Here is a 25906-nt window from a genome sequence, read left to right on the forward strand (position 1 = left end):
ATATGTTCAGATGCCTTATTTTACATTAGGTTACTAAAATCAAAGAAGAAACAACCTGGAAGAACAGACGGACATAGTTGCAGGAGTCTTGTAGAAGGGAGTATGAGAAACATTATTATGAATGACTGAATATTTGTTCGATAATTTTCTTCATTCCATAGATCTAGATGTTAGGAGTAATCAAAAAATGTATTTCATTGTAAATTTAGATTATTGGAGAAAGAATACAACGACCCTCTTACCACAAAATTGTTTTAACTTACCTTTGTTCTTGACTCTGCAATTCTGCAAAAGGAAATTTCAATGTGTTTTTGTAGCAGCAGCAATAGTAAGAGTCGAAGTTGCATTAATATAGTTGATTCACCAGAGCAGAAGGTGGGTACGAAGAAAAGATATTTTGAAAGGGAAAAGTGTGTGTTGTTAGTTGTTATCATGAATTCCATCCTTAATATCAGTTGCAATTCCAAATGTTTATAATGAATTTTGAGGTTGATGAGTTATATAGTGTTCATGTTTTATCAGTTTCTCAATTCCTAAATCAGTTATTTGAGCTGAGAAAATAATTGTGCGTTAAAATCGTGTGGTACACAAACTAACCTGCCAACTTGCGGTATCGGTGTAGACATATGGACAGGATTACAACCACGACAACAAAGACTCCCACCACCAGTCCAAGTACGATAGCTAACACAGTGGAGCTGTTGTTATTTGAACCTTTAGTAATTTAAATAATAATAATAATAATAGTTGGAAAATTTATCTTAAAGTTTGCAAAATGGTATTATATTACATACATAAAATATTTTACGAGACAGTTTTCATTATGAAATTTCCAGAAGCCAGCAAAAGGTAAATATATTGATCATATTGACATTGTCACCCCATCTAAACTGAATTTTATGTAAAGAATCAAAAACACCAACGCTATACCGAAACAAATTCCTTTTATAATTTAGTCCGATATTTCCATCGTACTTTAATTCAGAAGACTTTTCAAGATTTATGGGCTACAGAGTCATTGATATATATTCTCTACATTTGTCCACTCAAACAATGATGGTATGATTTTAGTCCTGATATCACTTGAAGTGGGCTCAACGGACTTTGTTCGTCTACGAGAATATCTTACTTTAAATAATGTATATGATAACAATAAATTATTTACTCAATAATTTAAAAACTACTGATATCAGCATCCATTCCAAAACATTTGCTATAATGAAAAAAGCAAATTAATGATGAAATGATTAAGGAACATACAGCCTGATAATTATTATGCAAATTAGAAGTTTGCAAACTATCCTGGCATCATAACCAATCAACTTTATAAACTCCGATAATGAAAAGAAACATATGTTTTAGAGATAGAATTAGTGGAATACATAAGGGACTGCCCCATACCAACCCTCTCCGAGTCATACAAAGAGGTATTGATATGGTATACCTAAGTGTAATAAATTGTTGTGATCTATGAGTTTTAAAATATTACGTTTTCGTAACCGAACAAAACCGAATAACTTATTGTGGACATTTTAAACCCAAGTAAGTCATATCCAGAGGCCAGTACAATCTTATTCATAAAGCACTGATTAGATTTTTATTCTTTTGCTTATCATAAGAAGCAAGTGAAAAAATACATTAACTTTGTCTTATATAAAGATGAGTTCTTGTTGTCGAAACTTGGTTATCATTTTCCCCATAAATATTGTATGGGATGAGAGTATGGAGTATTTTTCTGATGTGTCATTCTATCAGTCAAATACTTGACTCTTTGGCTTTCAAAACGTCTCTCTCCTGACAATTGCACTATAGAGATATATAAGTTATAGTGTGACCAATATTTTTGTCTGTATACTCTGACTCGATTGAGCCTAGGCAGCAAATCTTAAACGGTAAAACACAATGTTTAATTTTTCATAATCGCCTGTGCTGAAATATATGGAAAATCATATATTGTGCCTAAGTAAGCAACTGCCCGAGTTTCCTGCAGCAAACAGGTGGAAATATATATTTGCTTCAACTATCTATAGTGGTATTTATTGGCTTAAAACTGTGCTGTTGCTGTTGTCGATGCATTGTTTGTTATTGTTGCAAAGTTGTAGTGTTTGTTTTGCTGTTGTTAGTGTTTTTTCTGATACTGATAATGATGTTCAAGGCATCCCAACACATGGGTGATGATGTTATACAATCAAATAATATAAACTATTTTTTAAGATTTGAGAGGGTACACATGCTTTATACAGTTTCATGCATCTTAGACATAACAAATAAATATATAGTTTTAGCTGTACTGTAACTCGTAACTTGAATTAACAATTATCTGTTCATCAACTGATACTTTGACACTGAACATAAATTGGCCTTCTTAAATTGATTCATTTACCCCCGATATCACAAATGGGCCTTTCTTTCCGCCCCTTACCCTACCGACGACTATACCAATCGTCAAAGCTATTACAGTACATATCAGGAAACTCGTCTATTCGACAACATTAAGTTTCCGCTGAAGGTCTATGACATTACAACGTCTGGATTCCATACTCGAGGTCTTCTTGGACTATCCGGAAGAGCTGCACGATTTTCAAGAGCTTTGATGATAGCCTCGTGGCTGTACGTTCTACCAAAGCCAGGTTCAAACGTAACTCTTATCTATACTGGCCAGACCGTTCTGGATTTATCAAAATATTTAATGCATGACTTTTACAATAACCAAATATTAACGCTCGTTAAGGTGTCAACATGTAGCTGTCCTACACCGATACCGAGAGCCTGCTGCCGGGGATAGAGAGAGAAGACAACTCTAGAGACATAGAGGATGTCAACCTATACGATACGAGTGATTTCACGGAAGTTCATCCTCTTACACGGTGAATTTAACACAAAGGTGGTATGAAAGCTCACTGGCGAATTTAACTGAGTTACTATCGTCGAATTTGTAGGTCTACGTCCAAAGATGTACTATATCCTGTAAAAAAGGCAGCATAGAATCCTAGAGGGTAAAGGGTGTAGCGAGATCGACGGTCAAAACTGATCTATGGCATACTTTATTCAGTGAGAGCCTCACACAGAGAAAGGAGTTTCACTATACCCACACAGCCACACGTAGCAAATTAAACCAGTATGGGGTGCATACAAAAGACTAGCCACTCGCCTCTGAACATGAAACAATGGATTGATCCAGTGAGATAACGACAAGATACTATAGCCACATGCAAACAAAGTTGAAGGCTGCCAACGTGTTTGAAATGTGTATTGTCTCTTTACTCGAGACTCAAGCATCTGCGGATGGTGTGACATAACCCCTAACATGCCGGCTCGCAGACGCCGTAAAATCGTTGAAAGTGGGTGGCATCATACGTGCCGTTTGCAGGGCAGGGTCGTTTTATTCGTCCTGCCACATACTCCACAGGGACCTCCACCCCTGTAGCAAGCAAGGCCCGAACCTTCGTGATCTGCTTGTTTAACAGGTACTTTAAAGACATGGCGTTATAACGTAAGACTTCCAATGGACTCACATACCTTTTCTTCTAGTGATAAGAATATTGGGAGGTAGATGGGTATCTACCAGTACTACCTGTGACTCTTCTCTCACGAACCCAGGCGAGGCCGCCGATCAACCACCCATTGGAGGCCTGATCAAGGTATTATATGACTGGCAGGCCAGGGGTTCCCATCTGTTTAAAATAATATGCGAATTCAGCCACCATACCAAAGCTGTGGCACTGCGAGTCCCACTCTCCACATCGATTGGCGCATACAGATACTACATCAGACCCATCGCATTGAGGAAATTACCGGGGGCTTTCCCTGCGGCACCGAAGAAGTTGTAGGTGTGGCGCTTACAACTTGCTTCAGTTGGCATAAGCCGTATAACTTAGAGACATAGAGGAAGATGCCGACCTCTACGATACGACTGATTTCACGGAAGATTACCCCCTCCTATACGGTGACTTTAACAAAGATAGAGGCAAAAAGTATCACGGATTTGGCAGCCTATAAGCAAGACCAAGACGCTGTGAAAAACAAAACTTGGATACTGCAGTAACACGGTGAAGGAATATGTAACCCGCCAAGATGAGGAAACCGTTTGCAAGCCTGGTGATAGCTGACAGGTCTTTCCAACATGGGAAAAAGTAAAATTGCGTCCATAGAATACACGGTAACCTCAAAGAGCCCCCGAATCCTATCCTGTCCATTCCGCAAAAAACATAATGAGAATTTTTCCTTTCTCTTCTCTAAATAATATATTTTTCGTTGACATTGTCTTTGTTGTTAGTTTTGTAATTTTATTTCTCTTTTGTTCTTTCTGGTAGCAGCCATACAGCATATGAAAATGAGATACAATGAATAAAAGTTAATTCAAAATAAAAGTTTATTTAGTGTTGGTTGTGATTTTAGGGATTATAAATGTTTGTGGTATTTAGGGACTATATATTGAACTTGTGGCCATGTCTACCGTAAAAGACACTGAATATACAAGTAATTAAATGGCAATGGTTCCAGTTAACATGATATGTCACACGTGACACATGCAATCATATATCTGAATTTCTGAAATATGAACATAAATCTGCAACATGTAATCTGATGCTGCTGGTGGTATGGAAAGAGTCATGCTGTTGTTGTTGAGATAAATACCTGAAAAACTTTCAACAGTCATTATAAATTATAGTTAAAACATCTTCATATTTTCTTTTAAATTTTACTTTGGTGTGTATATAAATTTCAGCTGAGGTTTGATTCAGTAAGTGGACTACTCTCCTGCTCAATATGTCTTCACAGATAACACAGCCATAAGATGCAACGTCTTTATATGGGATCGATGTTAGGAAACTGCATATACTTCTGCATATATACATTAAAGTACGTGTAGTTTCATTATTAACAATGCCTAGTCAAATTATATCGTAATAATCATTGTTGTTATATAAGCATGATGAGGGGGCAGGGGTTATTGGAGATATATAAAATGAGTAGGTTAATGGTGGATAGAACATTCAACGGATCTAGTGAATCGTTTCAAGGGGTTTGGATTTGTAGTCATAACGTTAAATATATTTCTAACCTTTAACATTATGCAATGTGTTAAAATCCCGATGCGGAACCAAGGCTATTCAAGACAAGGAGAGACTTATGCATTTTTTACCTCTACAAGTAATACCTTGCCTAGGTGTGACTTTAGTTTCACAGATGGTCATCATAATGTTGCACATGACACAACAATTAAACATGTTGTGTGAAAGACCTAATTCACAGTTCTGACTTACTGATATAAAATTGCATTAAATAATGCAATATTTTCAGCAATTGTATGTGATATATAATACTTCAAATAAGGAAAAGTATACGAATACATACGTATACATACGAATACATATTTGTTTCAGCATTTATCACCGAGGGTCCCATTCACATTAAAAATGCTATATACTACATTTGAAAATAAATAAGAGATTTCCATCGCCGTTTTCACATTTGTCTGAGATACAAGGACTCTCCCTACTAGATCAAACAGAAACCTTTAAGGTAATTCAGGTGTTGCATTGTGCCATAAAAACAAGAAAAAAGAGACCTATAAACAATTTAAAATCTACATACATTCTTCACTGAACACATAAATATGTACACACATACATACATACATACATACATACATACATACATACATACATTATTGTGTCTTCCTTCATTTTCAGTAAAGGGCTTAAAAGCAACATAATATAGAATACAGATGAGCAAAGTACAATTCATGCATACAGACTATTTCAACTTTAGCTATTCCACAGTAAACCCTCACCAACTAACACTCATCCCAAATGGCGTTTCCCCGTCAAATGTCAGACGTACAGTTCTCATTTGAATTAGACAGCAACGGTCAAGAAAAAATGACACAAAAATGGGTCCGTCCTCAAGTTAAATATCGGTCTGCACTCTGTAGACGTTTTCCAGGTGCTATTTCCGGTGATCCACTTCCTCGCAGAACCAAAACATGTATTATCGAGTGTAAATATGTCAACCAACATGATTGTGTTCTAATCATATATTTCGAAATATAGCAATCGAGTGATGCACAGTACTGCTCTGGCAATTAGTCCCGATTGACAAAATGTCCCACTATAAGCAAATTCATTGCATTGCTTAGTACGTCTGAAGGAATAAGAACAGATTTCGCAGTCTCGATCCCGTATGTTTTCGTTTTGCAAGAACCAAATTTTTTAGAAGGTGCATCGGAACCCAGTGTTTGAAGGTATGGAAAGGTAAATGTAACTAAACTTTGAGGGATAGTTGGACAAACGAAGGGGAAAATATGACACGTAACCAGATAAAAAGGACAAATCGAGCTGGACTCTGGCAGAATCAGGTGAACGTTGTCTCTTGATGTATAACATTGCTAGATATTTATGAAGCTGCTTCTTTTAGCGCATGTCCTCAGATCCCGATGATGTACGTACTTCGGTCTATGTCAGTCTACCTTTGTCTGATGGAAGCTCATCTAAAACGGACAACATTTTGTGTGCTGTTTAGTTTTTGTCATTGTTCTTTTATTATCTCTTTTGGTCTGTCAAAACTGTTCCTGGCATATATACTTCTCCTATAACTACATTCTAGTATGGAAAGTTTGTACCGCCTAGCAAACTTCACATTTTTGTAATCGAGAGGAATAACATACCTCCAGAGTTTCGGTATACTATTTCCTACACTATACACGGTATAGACATTGTATTAATGTTATTATCTTTAAAGAAGGTTTCAAGCCGATAATCGTTTTGTTGCCAATTTTGATCTTAAGAACTGTTGGATGGTCCCCACGTAGGTTGTACAGGCTTCAAATTAATTTATAATTTAACAATAATTAGTGAAAGGATCAATAATTGTAGTTTCTGCTGTTTCATATACTATTGTATAGCCTCTTTCTTTGATGATTGAACAAATTTTAACTAGTCAAAACTAGATTTACCACGTTTATCAAGTTAGTGCATTACATGAGGTCCAAGTAACTCCACCAACATCTAACTTGTTAAAATATTCATAAGCACATCTTATCTCAATATGGATAAAGACCCATTTAACACTCTTCGCAGCGCGCTTAGGATAAAGAAAATTCTAAGCCGTACCGTAGACCAAAACCAGATGTTTGTTTTTAGATTTCCTAACCTCGGCACCTACAATATTATTGTGCCACGTACTGCTAAGCTGGCATTTGCAATTGATTTGATAGCGTATTGACGTCAACCGTACAAATGCAAAAGAACGTGTCATCACCATCGTCAGAATGATCACCATAAAGCTATCGGGAAACGAAGTGGCCTGCATTGAATATATTTATCTTTGCAATATCTACAGGGATATGTGGCTGATGGACAAGTTGACTAGCGCAGTCTTACCTTGTACACAGAGCGCCAACAATGATGTTATACGTGTTAGTTGCGGAAACAAATGATCGCAGGTGCATATGGGTAACGCTTTTTGCGCCGCTTTCCTTTGATAATGGAATCCAAGTTGCACTTTGGAGATCATACATCTTTAGGTATCTGTGCTCATAACAAATGGTAAAAATATTGTCATATCCTCTTTCTTGCATCTTTTACTATAGTATAGGTAGAGTTTCCAATTATCCAATATTCAAGGAACATAGCCTCTCAATACAGCACGTAGATTAACTCATTCATGATGTATCGCGAGCTACTTGGCATTAAGGCGCATGGCCAAAGAGAGGTCATCAACCATAATCCAATCACCATTGGCCAAATCCAGCAGCTGTTTGTCAATTTCCAAACTTTTGAGTCACTGATTTAACCGTGCCTGACTTGGCCGGTTTGGCTTTTAATATCAGCGTGATATCGGTTGATGCCAATGCTACGATTGTAAAGACCATAGGATGAGCCATTGTAAAGAAGACAGTCGTAACAATATTGGAAAACGGGTTCCTAAATTTTGATTACACCGACGTAAGGAGTCGATATTTTGTGGCGGCAGTTGGTATAAAGAGTTATCTCAAACTCCGCAAAAATGCATTCATAGTCTCCGCGGTTATGCGATTCTCAGAGGCAGACAAACTCCCATCATGCAAATGAGAACCCAAGAGATCTGAGAACATTTTCTTGCCATATGGTAAACATCAAACTTCCCAACAGTCCGTTCGCGCGTACCATAGGACCAAGTTTACTTGCATTTTCCAGAACTGTATTAGTGTGTCTAGCCAATTCTACTTTTAAACACGGTTGTGTATGTTTGTTTCACTCAAATGTTCACCATGTTCAACTGTGGGAGCTCATGTCGGCCTTTAATCTATCACCTATTCGGCTGGTTAACACCATGTAAATGGCGTCAGTTTGTTTCACTGGCGACCGCTATCGATCTGGAGAGTATGTTAATTATCTAGCCAGGCCTCTACGCCATAGACATGCTTGCTAAGCCGGTAATCTGGGCCCTGTTAGATCTGTCGCTAACGATTTGCAAGGTCAGCGGACTGATATCAATGATGATCCTGATCAATTATGAGATGCAAACATTCTCATGACAAGATGATGAGGCGATGACTCAGTACCGGCCGTTATACCGGATACTGAGCAATTGACTTTACTGTGCAAAAGACCATCTGTATCATCCTTGACTACCTTGCCACGAAAATCAATGTAGTCAGCTGCGCTCCTTCCACACATAAACAAACACACATACACATAAACACACACACACACACACACACACACACACACACACACACACACACACACAACCATTAACTGATCTCGCACACTGTTTGTCTCGGTGCAAAACCCAAACATAGATTCTCTTATTTTCTGTTAGACAGCGGTGCTGAATTATCAGCACATATACTGTTAGGCTCAATGTCTATAAATAGCTATGACTGACATCTCAATCCCTCTCGAAACTTTACTATTTTGTTATATATTAGGTTCTTTACATTTATAATCCATAGTTCCGACTGCTATTGAGCAGTTTATAACTGGATGCAATAAGTAAATACGCATTTTTACCACAAACCTGTTAGATCCTAAAAAGCACAACATTACTTGTCTATTTTTTTAAATGCAATCCCACCGCTTGCTCTTCCAGATGAAACGCATTTGTGTAGTCAGACTTCCGTCGCACTGAAGCCTCTATAGGGAAACTGTTTCCTTGATAGGGGAAATATTTCTTCTATTAGGAAAGGTTACCTTTATAACGTAGAATCTTCTTTAGAAGGACAACAATCCTTTTGAAAAAAAAAATTCTCCTTCCTTACAGTGAAAATGTATGTCGGATTTAAAAACAGTCATGGAGAAAATATTTCAGGTACTAATGTCTTTTAAATAAGCTCGAGAAAAAGAATTTTGGCTATTTAAATAAGGCTTTGGTTTAGTCTGGCGCTTTACCGCACAGCAACACAAATTGGTTGTTTAGTGTCGAAGCATTTGGAGTATAGTGTCTTCGCGAAGGACACATCACTGTTGCTGATAGAATTCGTCTGTCTTGGGGATTACTGTTTGTTTATTATTGTGTGTTTTGTTTAATTGCTTGTTGGTTTTATGTTTGTATCTTGTTTGTTCTTTCTTAAGTGCGTTTAGGTGAGTATTAGCTGCCTCACGTGCTACGTCTCTCCTGAGTATGGTCAGCAACTCTGGACTACAAGGCGATAAACTAACAATACCGCTCATGAACATCGCGGACCTGTTTTATTACGTAAATTCCACAATTCAGTGCAAGCGAGGCTAACAGGTACAAAAGCGTCAAAGAGAAAAGAACACGCACACGTTTGTATGTTTTATTACATTTTACTTTTTACGAGAAAGCTAAATCAAACCTTTAAGCCAGGATGCACCAAATTTTGGGACAGGGTTAATCGGGAATGGGGGTCCTACGTGCGGCTGCATTTACGTGAATACATATTGTGGCCAGTTTAAAGCACACTCTCGAGAAGGGAGATGGAGAGTCCCAACACCAACCGTGTTAGGACTATGAGCGAGGCTGAGTGGCTGACAATCATGTTTGCTTATACTGTGATTTTGGTGGTGCATCGTCGATGTGACTTATCGGAAAACAAAAATAATGTAAACTCCTCAGATGTGATAGCCGAACTGAAGATAAAGTGTATTAAAAGATATATTTCCATGGTAATGTTTTAACTAAACATTTAACAAATTCCGAACAAATGCCATTCGTGCTGCCTATGTATAATTGATTATCTACGTTCATGATGTAAGCATATTAACAAATATGTCTCTTAGTCGGGTGTGTGCATAATAGCGGCATGTGAAAGGGCTGATGCACAGAGTGGGGGCTCAACCTTTTCGTCAGTGCAAGATTAGCTAGTGCGGGAATAGTACTTTGGTGGAGACAGCTCTAGCGGATGCCAAGGTCCCATATTTTTCGGTTGGGGTATACTGGAGAGATTTAAAGGCCTCTGGAGGCTCTGACATATATACCCCCGCGAAAGAGGGAAGTGGGAAGCACGCAAGCTCAAAAGTCCAAATCTACTAACTGCCCTTGCTACTGCAAGTATCTGTTTCGCTAGTTATGTATACAACAGCACTAATTTGACATTATTCACTAGTCATAATCATATCGGACCACTAATTATTTTACAGGCAAATAACCGGTCTACTGGTTGGAGATAAAAACACGGCGGATTTAATTCTTCCATTATACGTTTCATAAACTTTAATCTATATACTATAGTTGAGAATCAAATGTTTACCTTTCTAAATATTGTACTTAATTTCCCACTGACAAAATTACATATGGACTCATAGTGTTGGGCTATGTTATTTGGTCCAAACCAAGAAGTGTCCTTTTTATCAAAATGAGTAGCAAGAAAATGCTGAGAAACACATGCATTTCATGGTGAGAAAAAGTATCTACCTCCAATGAATGGAAGCAGGTATAGTTTGTATGCCAATCAAATGAAGAAATTAATTTAATTTTTTATACATTAGCAGTAGACTTTTTATATTAACATTAGGTTCCATATGAAATGAATTAGTGGTCTCATCCCTAATGCACCGGCAACGATTCCAGTGTACAGTCGACGATATTCCGACGCACAAAACCATAAAATTACGGAAGCAAGAGCTATGAATAAGGGTCGTAAATTGGTTTCTCTATTTTCTTACATAACGACAACAATGATGCTAGTGGACATGGCCCCACGTATGTTTCAGAGATTCGCCTTTTTATGCTTACTTGCCATAAAAATGAATTATAACGTTTGACAACTGTGCAGTTAACATTGACATTTCCACAAATTCTACATCCCTAAAACATACCACGAAAGGACACATGATCTGAAGTAATAAAAGCAGTTTCTGCAAACAGATTTCGCGGTGATTTCTGTACATCTGTACTGTACTTTTGTGCAACGCAGACCCACTGATATTAATCTTTTGTATAAAGTATCACTCGTTGATTTGTGGCTCATTCGTCATTTTGGAGCCAATTAATCGAAATGAAATATACTGTCATGGTCTTCATATAATTGCATCTGATAAGTGGGTGGGGTGCAATGTATCTTTAAAAGTAAACTAGAGGTAAGAAACGTTAGTATGATAATGAGGAACGGCACTTTACATATTGGCGACAAAAACCCACAAGCTTGTTTCCAATCGAAACACGTATATGGGTTCATTTTGTCGATTTTCGTTTCACTGTTACATCGTTATAAAGAACACCTGTCGATAAAACACACTAAGAGATCTGTGAAATCCTTTCAGTATCATATGTTGAACGACTTGACATCAGCTAATGAATCTATATGTTTTTCGTCCGTTCAAGTTTTATGTATATATTCATATATGTATTTACCTGGTTGTGTAGTGGGTCGTGCTGTTCCACCCGAAGGAGCTGAAAAAGTAAAACAAAAAGTGAATAGTAATTTTACAAATGCAAGTTCTTTTACGGATTTCCAAATGTCACGTGAAATATCTTGGGCTTTAGTCGATGTAGAGCTTGTTCGCTTCCACTTATTCACTTCAGCTTTTGGTGCAGGCCTTGAGCACAATATAGCACAGTCACTAAAAATAATTCTTATAAAATAAAATATGAACATTTATTCACTTGTTTTGTTAAAGCACACCACAATTTCATCAACATTTCACACTCGCATATAAAACAATCATTCTTTTATTCAAAACTAAAGGTCAGCATTTTTCTGCAACGATTATTACTGTACACAGTATATAACAATTTTATAATAATCCATACAATGTTTGCATCATTTTAGTCTCTCTGTAAATAACAATAATTAAGAGTGTTACCGAAGAGAGAAAAACTCTCTCTGGGTTAAGTGAATAAAACGCACATTGCCACTTCTTTTCTGGGGACAAATGGGTTACGTTTATTTACAAAAAACAAATATTTTTAATCTTTCACAAAATATTGAAAGTACCCTTGGTGCTTGCTATTATTTGAGAGTACATGTTACATTAATCCACTGGCAAAATAGGACTTTAATTTTCCAAACCTATATACGGGTCATATCTTCATGGTAGCGCAACCGTTTCTTTTTAACCACATCATTATCCATCTAACGGGGAGTAAAAACAGGGTTTCACGGTATGCTGATACATTTTAGATATTTGTATAAAAGACACTGTGCCATCGTTCTGCTGGAGAGAAGTGTGTTATATTCATTTGGCCTGACTATTAACCTACCAAATAGAACAATAGACTATAAATCATTTTTATTTTCTGAGTTATATGTAGATTTGTCTTATATGTATTCAAGATTACGTAAATTTAAAATAGTTATCCGGCTATATCTATATGAAAAAATAATACTTTTATATTTTTTTAATAATAATCATTGTGTGAAGCAACTAGGAAACATATACAACTCTTTAATAAGTGAATAAAAGTGTATCCTGTTTATCTACATTAACTACAGTTGTAACATGGGTTTTGTTGTTGTTTTGTTTTGGATATGTGATATGATACAATGATATAATAGCCCATGAAGTTTTGATGCCTTCTAAAGTTAATAGATACTGTGTCCATACGTTCAGTGATGTGGTAATAATTGTCTTTACTGTTTCTTCGAAATCTAGGCTGTCAAGTTCGGTCCTTGTCATTTTAACCAGCGTTTGGCAATCATCATATACCCAGCCTGAAGTCCGCAGAGTATTGCCTCATGGTAAGAGAGGTTTCCGAGGTCTGGCGGAGCAAACAACTTGCGCACGACTATTGTATATGAATATAGTCAGTGTGTGCATAGTAGCGGCTTCTAGAGCTTATGGGAATATGGTTTGCGAGGCCAGCCGCCAAAACTTTTCTTCCACTCAACGAAAGGTACCACGTACTTGATGACTATGTCAACAAATCTTGTCCGGATCTAAACCCCATCCCACGCTTTACACGTCAATGTTGAGGAACAGTTCGAATATCTGCTCTCGATCTCTCTTTACGTCGCTATCATTAAAGATTTTGCTGACTCTTTAAAAACGAAGCAATTGTGGCACTACCATCGCCGTGGTATGACTCTATAACAACGAAGCAGTTGTGGCACTACCTCGCAGTGGTACTGGTTCTGCTGTTTATGTTTTATGTGCCAACCCTCTAGCTGGCCCGTTTCTCTAAATCCGGTAATATGCACCGACTCAGGTACACGCGTATCGCTCTTGGAGATTTCATACAGACCATGAAAGTTCAACGTTTCGGATAAGCTTGGCAATAACAATATTATTCTGCACATATGACATAAACTGTCGATTATCATCGTTTCTGATGGATATTACAACCTAAAGACGCTCGTAAAAGTAATACATGCTTCCATGCCTGACATTACTGCGGACTATAATGTCACGACCGTTAGGGTCAGCATCATGATCCTTTCGTTCATCAACAATACTGAATCACGGACTGCACGTCGCCATCATCTTAGAGTTTGACTCAGCTGTGGAATTTGTAGGATTAAACACTTCTACGACACTCAGCACCCCATCTTTTATCAACATTCTGCGACTATATGTCCACCTCGATGATATATATACACCTGGGAGCACTATTGATGGAGCAAAGAGTCCTCTGCCACAAGTTATTACTTTTGTTGGTGAGTCTTACGGTTGATATGTGATCGATCTCCTATGGAAAACCACAGTGTGATTGCGGCATCCATGAGCTATCGATATGAATTTAAAATGAGAAGCACATTAATATGCTGAAATGCACTATCACCACTTAAATTAAGAATTATTGACTGCACGAGTCGGACAACAATGTATCGATGTGGTCCTGGCTTTTTTGCGCCAGCATTGCGGTTGCCTAGGTGCCATCGGTGTTGTTTGCCCCGGAGGCCGAACTTTGCTCCAACGATGTTGTAGATCTTAACGCTTTCAGTACGGGCACCAGTACTACCATATAAACTGTGTAATTTGCGGCCGATAGTATCACGTGAGTTTGTAAGGTTACGGCATAAATGCGTTTGGATTGCACCGGCGCAAGACTTTCAAAACGTTGGCAGTTTTACGCACATCAATGACAATAATATTGTCACCAAAAATGTGATTAGATCATTAATCTCTAAGAAAGACGCATTGGCTTAGCGTGCACATCATTTTCAATCTGTGTAATTTAAGCCTTAGTGGCAAATAATAACAGTACTGCTGTTAGAGCAAACGTCTCACACGAAAGCCTTACAATTAGATCTCCGTCTAGGTTTACCGTTAGGACCACCAGTGCAAAGGCATCAACGTCGCCGAACTGCCGTCGCGATTTTCAACAGCTCTAACCATCTGTGACTTTCCCAGACTTTGTGTACCTTAAAGCTACCCCAAAGGGACACATTGAAATGGAAAGATCCAAACTGGGATGGAACGAAGATTCAAAGTAGAGACCGACCATTAGATGCATACAGATTACCCTAAGCCAACCCGTAGCCAGCTAGGGTTAATGGCACTTTCGATGCAGCAGGAACAAGACACGAAAGCAGTACCATGGTGTGTGTGCGTGTGGGTGTGGGTGGGGGACGGCGGACGGGACTGCTACTATAGTGTCAGTGCAGTATTTGGCAAAGACCATTTATGAAAAAATCGTCGGCAATAACCTTTCCTTTTGGGTATATAACACGCTCTATCACTAGACTCATCAAAATAAAATTCATATAATCTTTGAAAAGATATATTTGGCTTATTACAGTGATCGGTCATAAAAACTAACAGGCGTAAGAAAAAAGCTGCGAACAGAAGGCACGTCGGTTGTTACTCTTGATCAGCGTGTTGGTGATCATACAACAGACCGTGGCATTTCCTCACCTAAAGATATTATGGAAACTACGATTTATCTTACATCATCACCATTTTGTTAGCGCATAACAGGTTAGAGGAGTGTGCCAGCGTGCCAGTTGCTCCTAACACGCACACATATAAATGCAGACCAATCAAACGTTCAGATTAAGCTCCTCATACAGGAATTATAATGTCGATATACCAAAACTCTAAGAACCAAAAGATTTTCGACGTGTGTCAACTTTGTTTTAATTTTGATTAGTGGAAATATTTGCAAACAGAAAGTGCAATACAAAATGAGCATAACATAGACATAAAATATGGCCAGTAAATGTTAGAGAGCTTCCCTTGTTGGGGGTGGGGGGGATGGAAGTGGTATTTATGGAATTAATATTGGAGGTTATGTTATGTATATTTAATTTGTATTGTTTGTTTGACCTTTGTCCGTAATTGAGGTGATTGGAGTTTGGGCCAAATGATAATGTCATTTTTAAAATATGTTTTCATTGGTATTTCTCTTGGAAATTCTTTGGTCTACCTGATCTTTACAGGCTATTTGCAAAAATTTGTGAAAACAGACCTAACCTAATTTACTAATTTGGTGGAAATTTCCATTGGAAATGACTTAGGTCCATTTTGTTGTGGTATAAGTCAGGTGACAATCTGTATATAAAGAAAACTAAGTATACAATTATCCATTCCTAAATCAAATGGCGGTGTGGTGGCAGATACCCCATTAACATATTCAATCGTCATGAGGCCTGTACTAAATATAAAAATCACATTAATTGATGAAGTTGCCAAAGCAAAAATACATGGACCCAATAACATCAAACACACAACCTTCTTAAGTATAAACAGCACCATAGTTTTATTCAAAAGGCGTTATGTGCCCTCCTTTGTCCCTTTTGAGATGGTTCAGGGATGTGAACCAACAATTTAGAAGGGGCCTTTGATCGGCAGTCCTACAGAGAACATTGTGTTTAAGGGATGTCCTCCATGGACTACCTGGATGATAAATTCCGGCTAAGCTCTCCTTGAGCACCATAATGTATTCTGTTCGCTCCACCCCCCACCCCACCCCCGGCAAATTAACAAAACTGGTGCGACTGAATCCGCAGTTTAGTTAAAAGAAGAACAATATGGAAGCGTAGTCGCAATTCCTCCACCATCAACCCCTGGCGAATCATAAGCACATCACACATATGACAATGTTTGGTAATTTGTTATTACTGGAAGCCTTTCCTTCTGTACGCCATGCATGGACAATTTCACACAACGTTAGAAACATGTATTCCTCCACAATCCCACCAACATGGTTCCGCTCTACAGTTATTGCGTACTTCTAGAAGAGGGACAGGTATAAGGTTTAGTTTGCATTTGCAACTAGCACAGTGGAGAGGATGGTGGCAGACCTCTATGCTACTTTCAGGTACTGTGACCGAAATTTATTTGTATGTGGTAGTATAGAAATCATGATGTATAGAGCAGGACCACTGATCAAAATGGCTTATTTCAAGTAATCGAAAAATGAGCTTGAACTAGTGCAAAGTGCACTAGACTTTAGCAATTATTAGAAAAGGGAAAATGAATATTGCAGATTAGGCAATGCCAGTTTCTGAAAGCATAATAGATTCGTTATAAAATATATTAATTGAGGAAAGGTTATACGTGAAAATGAACAAAGGCATTTAGCGGTCTTTTGATGGATACACATCCAAATAAGACTAAGCTGTAAAGGAAACTAAAACTTCTTTTAACGCTACGTAACATATGCAAAGATTCTTTCTTAGCCCTAATTACGTGAACAAAATCTGGGAAATTAATTTTCTTTAAAAATCAACCCAATGCAAATTACGAAACCGCAGAGCGGAAACAGTCATAGTCCGTTAAAAACAAACTAGCTACCTGCGATCACCCTTAAAAATGAAACTTTAACAACTCGCCATGAATGCACGTAGCGTATGTTGTGACATATAGTCATAATAGACGCTGCATATAAGGAGAGAAATGAGGAATCATATTCATTCTATTTTTGAGTCATTCTCATTTCCTGTGTTCCTGTTGTAAGTCTGCTGACCTGTTTTATGTTGTACTTATATATTATTCGAGAGGAAACACATTTGTTTGGAGTGTTCCATGGAAATAGAAAGTGCTCATTATTTGGACTATACTAATATTCTGAAAGTGTTGTGAATTATTCAAAGGAGTTCTGGACAACGCCATCTTGACAGCGTCACGATTCTCGGCGGACCAGTACATTTACGATTTTGAAATTTATACGGAACTTTTCATTCATTCGGACTTAAATAGAACTTCATAATACTGTAAGGCCCTCTGACATGTTCATTTATAACTTCGATCATTAATTTCTTTGTGAGTTTTACAATTCTTGCTGGTTTCGCTTCTTTATGTTACTTAGTTTGTGACCAGAGAGTCATAGCATTATTTATGCATTAGTTTATTTGTTACAGAATTATTGTGAGCTGTGAAAACTCTCTGTAGTGGGAGTCATTCCTTCCAGGACCTCTAGTTTATAATCGTGGACCCTCAGAGTTCCCAGTTTGCTGTATAATGAACTATTTGTTCTGCAGCAATTAAAACATTGGAACATCAAAATGTTGTTTAAAGACGATTTTCAAAACATCCATCAACGAAAACAAATTATTTGTACGTGTTTGAATTTTGATTAGTTTTACTGTAACCAAGAATATACAAATAATAAACACTTCTGTACAACGTTAGCCCCGTCTCAAGACTCTCCCAGCAGGTAGGTGCAATGAAACATCAAACCTATCGCTAGGATGAACGAATGGTTGAGATACAATGACGATCTAAATATGCATATATTTTTGTGTGCCGACAATGTCACATGGGTCAGTATATTATCTCTCCTCTACTTTATAGGGATGAAATGAAATTAACCCAAAGGAACTGAGTTCCAAACAAAGGTAGCACAAATTACTGAGGCATGAAATATGTCACAGTGTCCTCTTTTACTGGTGGCTGCACTACCCTTCGTGACCCAATTACATGCCAACTTATATGATTCCACAGAAATAGTTTCCAAAACAAAGAACTCAACACATACATTAATAATAATCGATGGACCGTTGTGTGTAAGTTAAAGTGACTTAATTTTCACTCACTGGTTTAGTTATCTACACGGCACATCTAAATGCTCACTTACACGATTCAGCGCTTATCAGAATCTGAGACAAATGACTTAATCGCCAACCCAGACCTAAGTGTTCACTCCAGATATAACACATTTTCAATTTATTATGCAGACTTGCTTTTAAATCCTACATAGAAAAGAAAATTTAATTGTGCTAAAGTTATGTTAAACAATAAACTTGTATGCATTTAGTCCAATAAGGTTACTCCAGCTGTAAGCACAGTCCACGTTTATGATGGAGCATTACATAAATATAAGTTTTGAAATTGGGTTAAGTCCTATATGTTCTTTGCATGTCTAAATTGATAGTATGTATCACTGTGAGAACACTAACTCAAACGCAGCCATAAAATTGAACACACACTAAATCAAGCCTTTACCAAGCTGCAGACCACGTTTTTAATTAATGTCTTTATGAATAAGACTCAGTTTGGTTATAATATGTAAGTGTAGGTTTTTGTTTTGTTTACACTTTACCCAGGAAATTTAAAAAAATACAATCAGTAACAAATTATGAAGTAAAATACCGAATTCATTAAATTCATGCTGAGATCTCAAACTTAAAAATCACATTAAAACGAAGTTGTTTCTGAAATTTGTTCAAGAGATTCATTGATTATAGTTGCAAGGCATGATGAAGTTGAAATTTGTACATAATTTACGTCTACATTCAATACAAATTAATACATATCAGTAAATCTAGTCACAAGTTCAAACTGACATGCAAACTAAATATACATTTAATGAAAATTTGTTAGTATACTGGTGAATATTTTCAGCAATGATATGGCACACACTAATGCATTTCGCATCCATTTTGAACACTGGCTGTGATTTCATTCAATTTTAAGAGTGACATAAAAAACTGAATGAAACAATCAAGATAAAATAACTCCAGTGTGGTGCAGCACATTCCAGTGATATTATGGCTATGTAAGTTTTACATGTAAAACATTTATAGAGTTTGAAATCTTATATGTTATAAAAATACAATTTATTCCGAGGGGTTAAAAAATGAAAATATCTTCTTTTAACATGAAAACTTTTATGACTTGAAAGCCTTTCGATTTATACATGTGAAAATGCTTAGTATTTCAAAGATGAAGTAATTAGATTGTGCTGTGACAATTGCTAACTTTGTGTGATCGTTCTCAAAGCAAAGACAATAAATGGGTAAAATAGATCTAAAATTAGACTCACTGGTTACCTGCAACTGATCTGTACTGATTATTCGCCGGTGCTTCATACAGCTGACTACCCAAGTATGTCCGCGCTCTGCAACGGAATGAGATGCCATCTTCATCCAACTTTGTCAAGTTGTAATACAAGGTGGATGTCCGCCTATAGATGCAGCCATCTTGTAGAGAAGCTTCTTGTACGATGTCAGTGGATTGTGTGGGAGTGTAGGGAATAAATGCATTCATTGATCCCATCTCTGATGACCTTTCCCATATTATTTCTCCTTCTGGAACACTGCCAACATTAGCAGTACATCTGTACTTGATTCTGGTGCCTGCATTAAGCACACTATTGTTGGTTAGCTGTAGCGTATTCCCATTGACATCATAGTATTCAGGACAGTCAATGAACACTTCAGTTGGCACAGCTAAAAGAGAGTCACCAGACGTTAAAAAATATATTCTTCTAAGTTTCACGTACATTTTCGTATGATTATATCCGTGTTTAAAATAAAAAAGAAACAACACAGGAATGCATTGGAACCCAGATGTCAAATTAAATTCTGACTCACAACAAATACCTCTCCCTGTATTCGATAATCAGAAACTTCAACATTACATCTTAATGATGGCAGAAATGAGATGACTACTTCTCACCATGGTGATGTGCGAGACAAAATCTCTTTCATGACATTTATTATTTTGTTTCATCTCGGCTTTGTAACATATCACTATTCTCTTCCTTCATGACATACGCGCAAATCTGCTGTACAATGTGAACGGTGTGATAATACCACGACATCTCAGTAGCTGTAATAAAATACAAGAAAATAATGCTGATCGATAAGAATTATACATATGTCATTACTCAATGAAGTGTCCATTTTACCTCCTGGAGCTGAAGTTTATGGCTCTAAGCACATTTTTTTCAAAATATATTCTATATTATTCAAAAGTTTTCTTCACTATATGCTGAAATCTCAGATTCTGAAAACATGTCATCTTGAACTTACAATTTTCAAATCAAACAGAGAGCGCATAATGCATAATGTCAAACGAAGCGTTATTATCAAGGATTTGTCTACCATTTTCATTTACAGTTAATGGAATGGGTCATTTTCATCCATAATATGGTCAAATTTGGGAATTATGAATTGTTTGCACTCTGACAATCGCTTCACAAACGATACAAAGAAAATATTCTTGAAAGTTTCAATGATTCACGCGCTTCGGTTAATTTGACTCGTTAGGTCCCATTCTACACTTATTATAGTAATTTCTTTGCCAATGATATCGTTGTCTAGAGCACAGAGTTCCTAAAATTAAGATTGGGAAATCTGACACCCAAATTGGGAAAATGGGCAGGTTTTGGGATGGATTGAGTGTGGGTCATAAAACTAGGCTAGAAAAATTCGAGATTACATTCACATACTTACACATAACTGTAAAATTCTTAGTGTCAGTAACTGTCTTAGTATTTTGATTAACATCCAAGTAGGTCAAATAACAATGAAATTCGGCTTGATCAGTACATGCCAGCCCCTGTGCATTTATGGACACTGTCATTACCACTGACTTTTGCTCCGTATCAAGACTTCCAGTGACATTTGGTGATCTTGTCTGAATATCAGAGGGAACTGTTGGTTCAAGTTCAGCCAAACCATCAAAACCCATTGAAGCAATGCTAGTAAAAGCAGACTCTGTAAATTTTCGTCGCAAGAGTCCTAAGCGATACACAGTGACTATATCTGAAGTTCCCCTGCTGGAACACTGCACATTTAAACTCGTCAACAGATTCTCAGTACTGGATCCTGTCACCATGGATGATGGGTTCAAGGACACTGAAATGCCATCAACTGTAACAAAAAATACAATAAGAATTAAGTGATTCGGAGTCCATTGCTTTTGTTCCAAATTTTTAACTCTCGCATTTTTATGTCTTGTAGGAGAGATAGTGGTCTTGAAAAAAGCTTAAAATCTCAGACTAAATACAAATGGCTGAACATGCATCAGTACTAAAAGAAATATTTTTTGACACAGACACAGGGCTGGTTACTTAAATAAACTCACAAGCCCTGACCAAAAGTCACGACTCCAATTTCCACATGCCCAAACTCTCCCCTTTTTTAATATTGTCACAAAACGTTGCAATAGCTACAGTTCGAATATAAATTCAATAGGATTCAAATGGGTTTGATGGTAATGCATCAGTGTTCAACACTACACTCACTAGGGACTGGATGGTCCTGGTGTTCAGTCTTCTCTGATGAATTCTCTGTGTGAACCCTGGTAAGAACCAAGTTTAGGTATGTCGATGCGTTGTTTGTAGTATGTGCAAGAACTAATAGTCCCTCCCCCATCATATTTTTTCTTTGGCCTGCATGCTTCACAAAGTAAACGTCTGTCAAAAATCAGTTCTGAAGTTGATTTATATTGAGCTTTGCTGATAGCTAATTGCTTTCTAAATCGGCTTAAAAACTTAATTACACTTGAACACTATTCCGACAACTGAAATCTGAAATGATCATGCTTTGCATTCCTTATATACAGTAAAATCTGACTTCACACACTTGTCAAAAATATAGTACATGTGGCTAAACATTCAAGGGAATGACATTTAATAACTTTTGTCCTTTGTACATGCATCTATATAACATACCTGATTTACCAATAACAGGTTGTTCCACTTCCTGATCATACCTATGCAAATTAACACAAAGGTCTCACCCAATGCAGCCTTCAAACGCATCTCAGTAGCTAATGTTGGGCGATTAAATAATCTATGAAATGGTGATTTATATCTGTCCTGTTCACTTTAACTGCCGCTATTTAAACTGCCAAAAGAATAGTTTTACATCAGCTCCAATCATGACTGTTTCCCGTTTATAAATGTTTCATGTAATGGCCATATACTGAAAGTGGTTTCTTTTTGTTGAAGATTACTGAAAATTGTGTTCATTGAAACACGACCGTATCAGAGGGTGAGGGGGTGGTACAAAATCATACTTTTAGCTTGACACTCTCTGATAATACATTTGCACATTTCAGCAACGCGATCCAAGTATCCTCAGACAAATTAGATTTATTTTGACAAACCTGACGGGCACCTCACTTAAAATACAGGACGTGTCCGATCTAAAATTAAAGTGGCCCCGGGCGACAGGCTATCCAATTATTTTAGCATTGTGCATGCTGGGAAATGTTACTTTTAAAGCTAGTAATTATAAAGCAACAGTACCTTGAAGGAACGCATGCTCTACTGGCTGCAAAGAATTTCCATGAATTCAACACATGGTCATTTCTTTATTTTCACTCTGGAGCACTGAAGCCATATTTGACATTCCTTAGCAACAATCAGATTTTCCAATTATCTGCTGTGGTGGGCTTCTCCACCATGGACTTCATGTAGTAGGTAGTAGTAGTCATCACGAACTGACATGTAATGCTGTGGCATGTCGTGGAAGGATGACGTTTACCTTGAAAAGTTGCAGTAATATCATTTTGCAATAGTGGACATCCATTAAAATGTGAGGAATTTACCTGTACGTTCCGCTATTGTACATGGTGAATAGTGTCCTTTCCAACTGTACACAATGCCAATTAATATTGAAAGACTCCCATAAAAATGACTAAAACGCAGTCGCTTACGTGTTTTGTGCTTTCGGTGATAATAGCAGTAATACGATTCTAATCCTTTCATATCGACCTGGGAAGGACTTTCGTCCACCTGATTAAAATCCAGCACCAGTCCGCATTTATATGACCCCAGTAGATTTTTCGAAGATGAGGTAGTAGTCCGGAATACACGGGTGCGGGGTTGGCACCAAACCGCTATTTTCACTTCGCCCACATAAAACATACAGAAACTGATATTTTTAAATACAGTAGTGGCGGACAGTCACGGGGACGGCAGCCAAAAAGAGGGATTCTGGTTCTGGCACAAGGGCGGTATCATAACTGGAGTGATTCTTATCAAAATAAACCTGTTTATGATAGAGGGCATTTACTTTGCTGGAACCGGCATTTTTAAATACTACTACTTACAGGGATAAAAACAACAATACTTAGACAGCCAATTCAAGATTGTTTAGTTTTTAGTGATTAGTGCAACCGTGCTCATATTAGTTAATACGAGAACAGAAAATATTTTTTTAGCTAATGCTAATTGTGACCTGATGTCAGGTAAAGTACTATATAATCTTGTTTTTCTACAAAATAATATTTTCTGTTGCAAGATCATAGCAGAAGCAGTTGTATTACTTTTATGTTCAGTGTTTTATTTGGGCTGGAAGTTATTTATTCAAATTATTTAATTCAAGGTATTCTTCTCTGGAACTACAAAGTGCACAAAAATAAGATTTATGGAAATAGAGACTTTAATTTATACTCTAAATTCAAATAAGGATATATTCTTGGGTTTTATTATTGTGATCCAACAAAAGACTGTTTGCACATCACCATTTTACGGGACACCAAAAGTATATCAACACTTCCAGCGTTAGAATTATTTTATAGCTCCACTAAAGTTAACAGAGAACGTTGATCAGTACGATTTATGTCTATAATTATATGATCATTTGGGATTTAATTCGTAATACCCTAAGTTCCTTTTTTACATTTTCACATTGTATTCTTGGGAAATAAATTATTTGTTGAATTTTACAAAGCATTTCCTTCTTTCGCTTTTCTATTACTTATTTTAAGACCATATTGTCATGGTATACTGGCCCTGGAGAACACAGTGAATGTTATATTGTAGGCACAATTTGATAATACTCTGCAAAGCAATTGGCTGAAAGACGTGACCCTACATTCTTGACAGATCCTTTTTAAATAAAAGTTAAGCTGTTAGTCAATAATTAGCATTGCCTGTGAAGATCAATACTTGGAAATGTCAATACCTTTTGCCCACCGTTCGTGCACAGTTTCTTGGTGGTGTGTTCTGAAGATGAACTTCCTCATCCATAACCTAAAGGCACTCGAGCAGGGACAACATCTATGGTCCACAAATCCACTGGGTTGCCGTTTACTTTCCCAAGTGTGGAATATATCGATTTCTATGGACTGACTTCTCTGGAAGACTTATATCTTATGACATGAAAATGTTGTAACCACTCAATTCAATAATGTGCATTTCAACAATATGATTATATAGTGTGTGTGTGTGTGTGTGTGTGTGTGTCTGTGTGTTGTTCTTTTCTTCGTCAATGAAGTCTTGGATTACCTTTAGGACATTTACTGATTCGTTTGTACGCTATTTCGCTAGAAAAAATATAAAAATGTGATTTAGTTTTCCTTATGACTGTTTTAATTAACTCATCGATGGCAAAAGGACATGCTTTTAGATCATTTGAAGTCTAATCTTAATCCGCAACGTTGTGTTATGTATATTAATTCGCATTGTTTGTTTGCTAGATTGTATTTAGTTGTATTCATTTTGATTTTTTGACATTGCTATAATCTTTATTTTTCATTTGACTTTGTCCAAAACCAAGTTAATTTTCTACCAAACCTCGGTCACTGATTTTCATTTCGTAAACAACATGTTTATCTCAGTCTGAGTCGGAATATTTGGAAATTCCCCATGAAATACCAGGACTGCCTGTTGTTTACTACATATTAAATTATAAGTTTAGAAAAAACATCTAATTATAACTAGATTTTATGTTGTAAAGATCTAGAACCTTCCAGAGCGAAATTGGCAATCCTGTTTCTAGAAAATGTTAATTCTGACGAGTTCAGGTATGAGACTATAAATTCTTGTTTTTTCTAGACATCATTCATTCGCGCTTTAAGATCTGAGCAGAATTAAACGTATTATTGCTTTGTCCAGTAGTTCATTTGGGATGGAATTGTACTTATTTAAATTTTTTGTTCACTGGAAATACAATGTGCTCATTAAAAATAATATTCTTGGAAATAGAGACTTGAATTTACAGTGAAATTTAAAATAAGGATATATTCTTGGATTTTTTGGGGGGGTGATCCAACAAAAGACTGCTAGCACAGCATTACGACACGGGCCACCATAGGCACATAAACACTGCCAGCGTTTAATTTCCACTAACGTTTATTCAGAACTTTAATTATTACGATTTGTGTCTGCTATTCTAGGATTATTTGGGATCTTGGATACCGTAAGTTCCTTTTGTTAACATTTTCACTTTGTATTCTGGGTCAAATATTATTTGTTGAATTTTACAAAACCTGTTGGTTCTCATTCTTTTCAAGTACTTATTTTAATGTTATAGGGTCGTAATAGTTGTCAGCCTCATAAATATGGTCATGTTTAATATTCCTTCTGACATGTCTGCTGTATATGAAGTGGATCG

The 25906-nt window shown here is 36.9% G+C and overlaps 1 protein-coding gene across 1 annotated transcript; it reads right to left on the reverse strand.

Annotated features, from left to right (window-relative positions):
* Nucleotides 1–586: 586 nt before the first annotated feature.
* Nucleotides 587–24540, reverse strand: LOC149794486 (uncharacterized). Its single transcript, XM_089969123.1, has 6 exons — nt 24476–24540; nt 22234–22274; nt 21011–21430; nt 19604–20002; nt 11803–11841; nt 587–714 (listed from the first exon to the last, which is right to left on the reverse strand). Exons 1-6 carry the CDS (start codon nt 24538–24540, stop codon nt 593–595), a joined length of 1086 nt encoding a protein of 361 aa, XP_089825249.1. The 3' UTR covers nt 587–592.
* Nucleotides 24541–25906: the final 1366 nt, after the last annotated feature.

The sequence above is a fragment of the Sinohyriopsis cumingii genome, chromosome 8 (assembly GCF_028554795.1).
Source record: "Sinohyriopsis cumingii isolate HCF-2022 chromosome 8, ASM2855479v2, whole genome shotgun sequence".
NCBI classification, from domain to species: domain Eukaryota; kingdom Metazoa; phylum Mollusca; class Bivalvia; order Unionida; family Unionidae; genus Sinohyriopsis; species Sinohyriopsis cumingii.

Excerpts from the sequence above, each read along its gene's own strand:
- LOC149794486 (XM_089969123.1), bottom strand. The coding sequence starts at position 24,540 with ATGGATGAGGAAGTTCATCTTCAGAACACACCACCAAGAAACTGTGCA. Across the intron at positions 22,275-24,475 it reads GCACGAACGGTGGGCAAAAG|GTATGATCAGGAAGTGGAAC; the intron begins GTATTGACATTT and ends TAATTTGCATAG. Across the intron at positions 11,842-19,603 it reads TCAGTACAGATCAGTTGCAG|CTCCTTCGGGTGGAACAGCA; the intron begins GTAACCAGTGAG and ends TTACTTTTTCAG.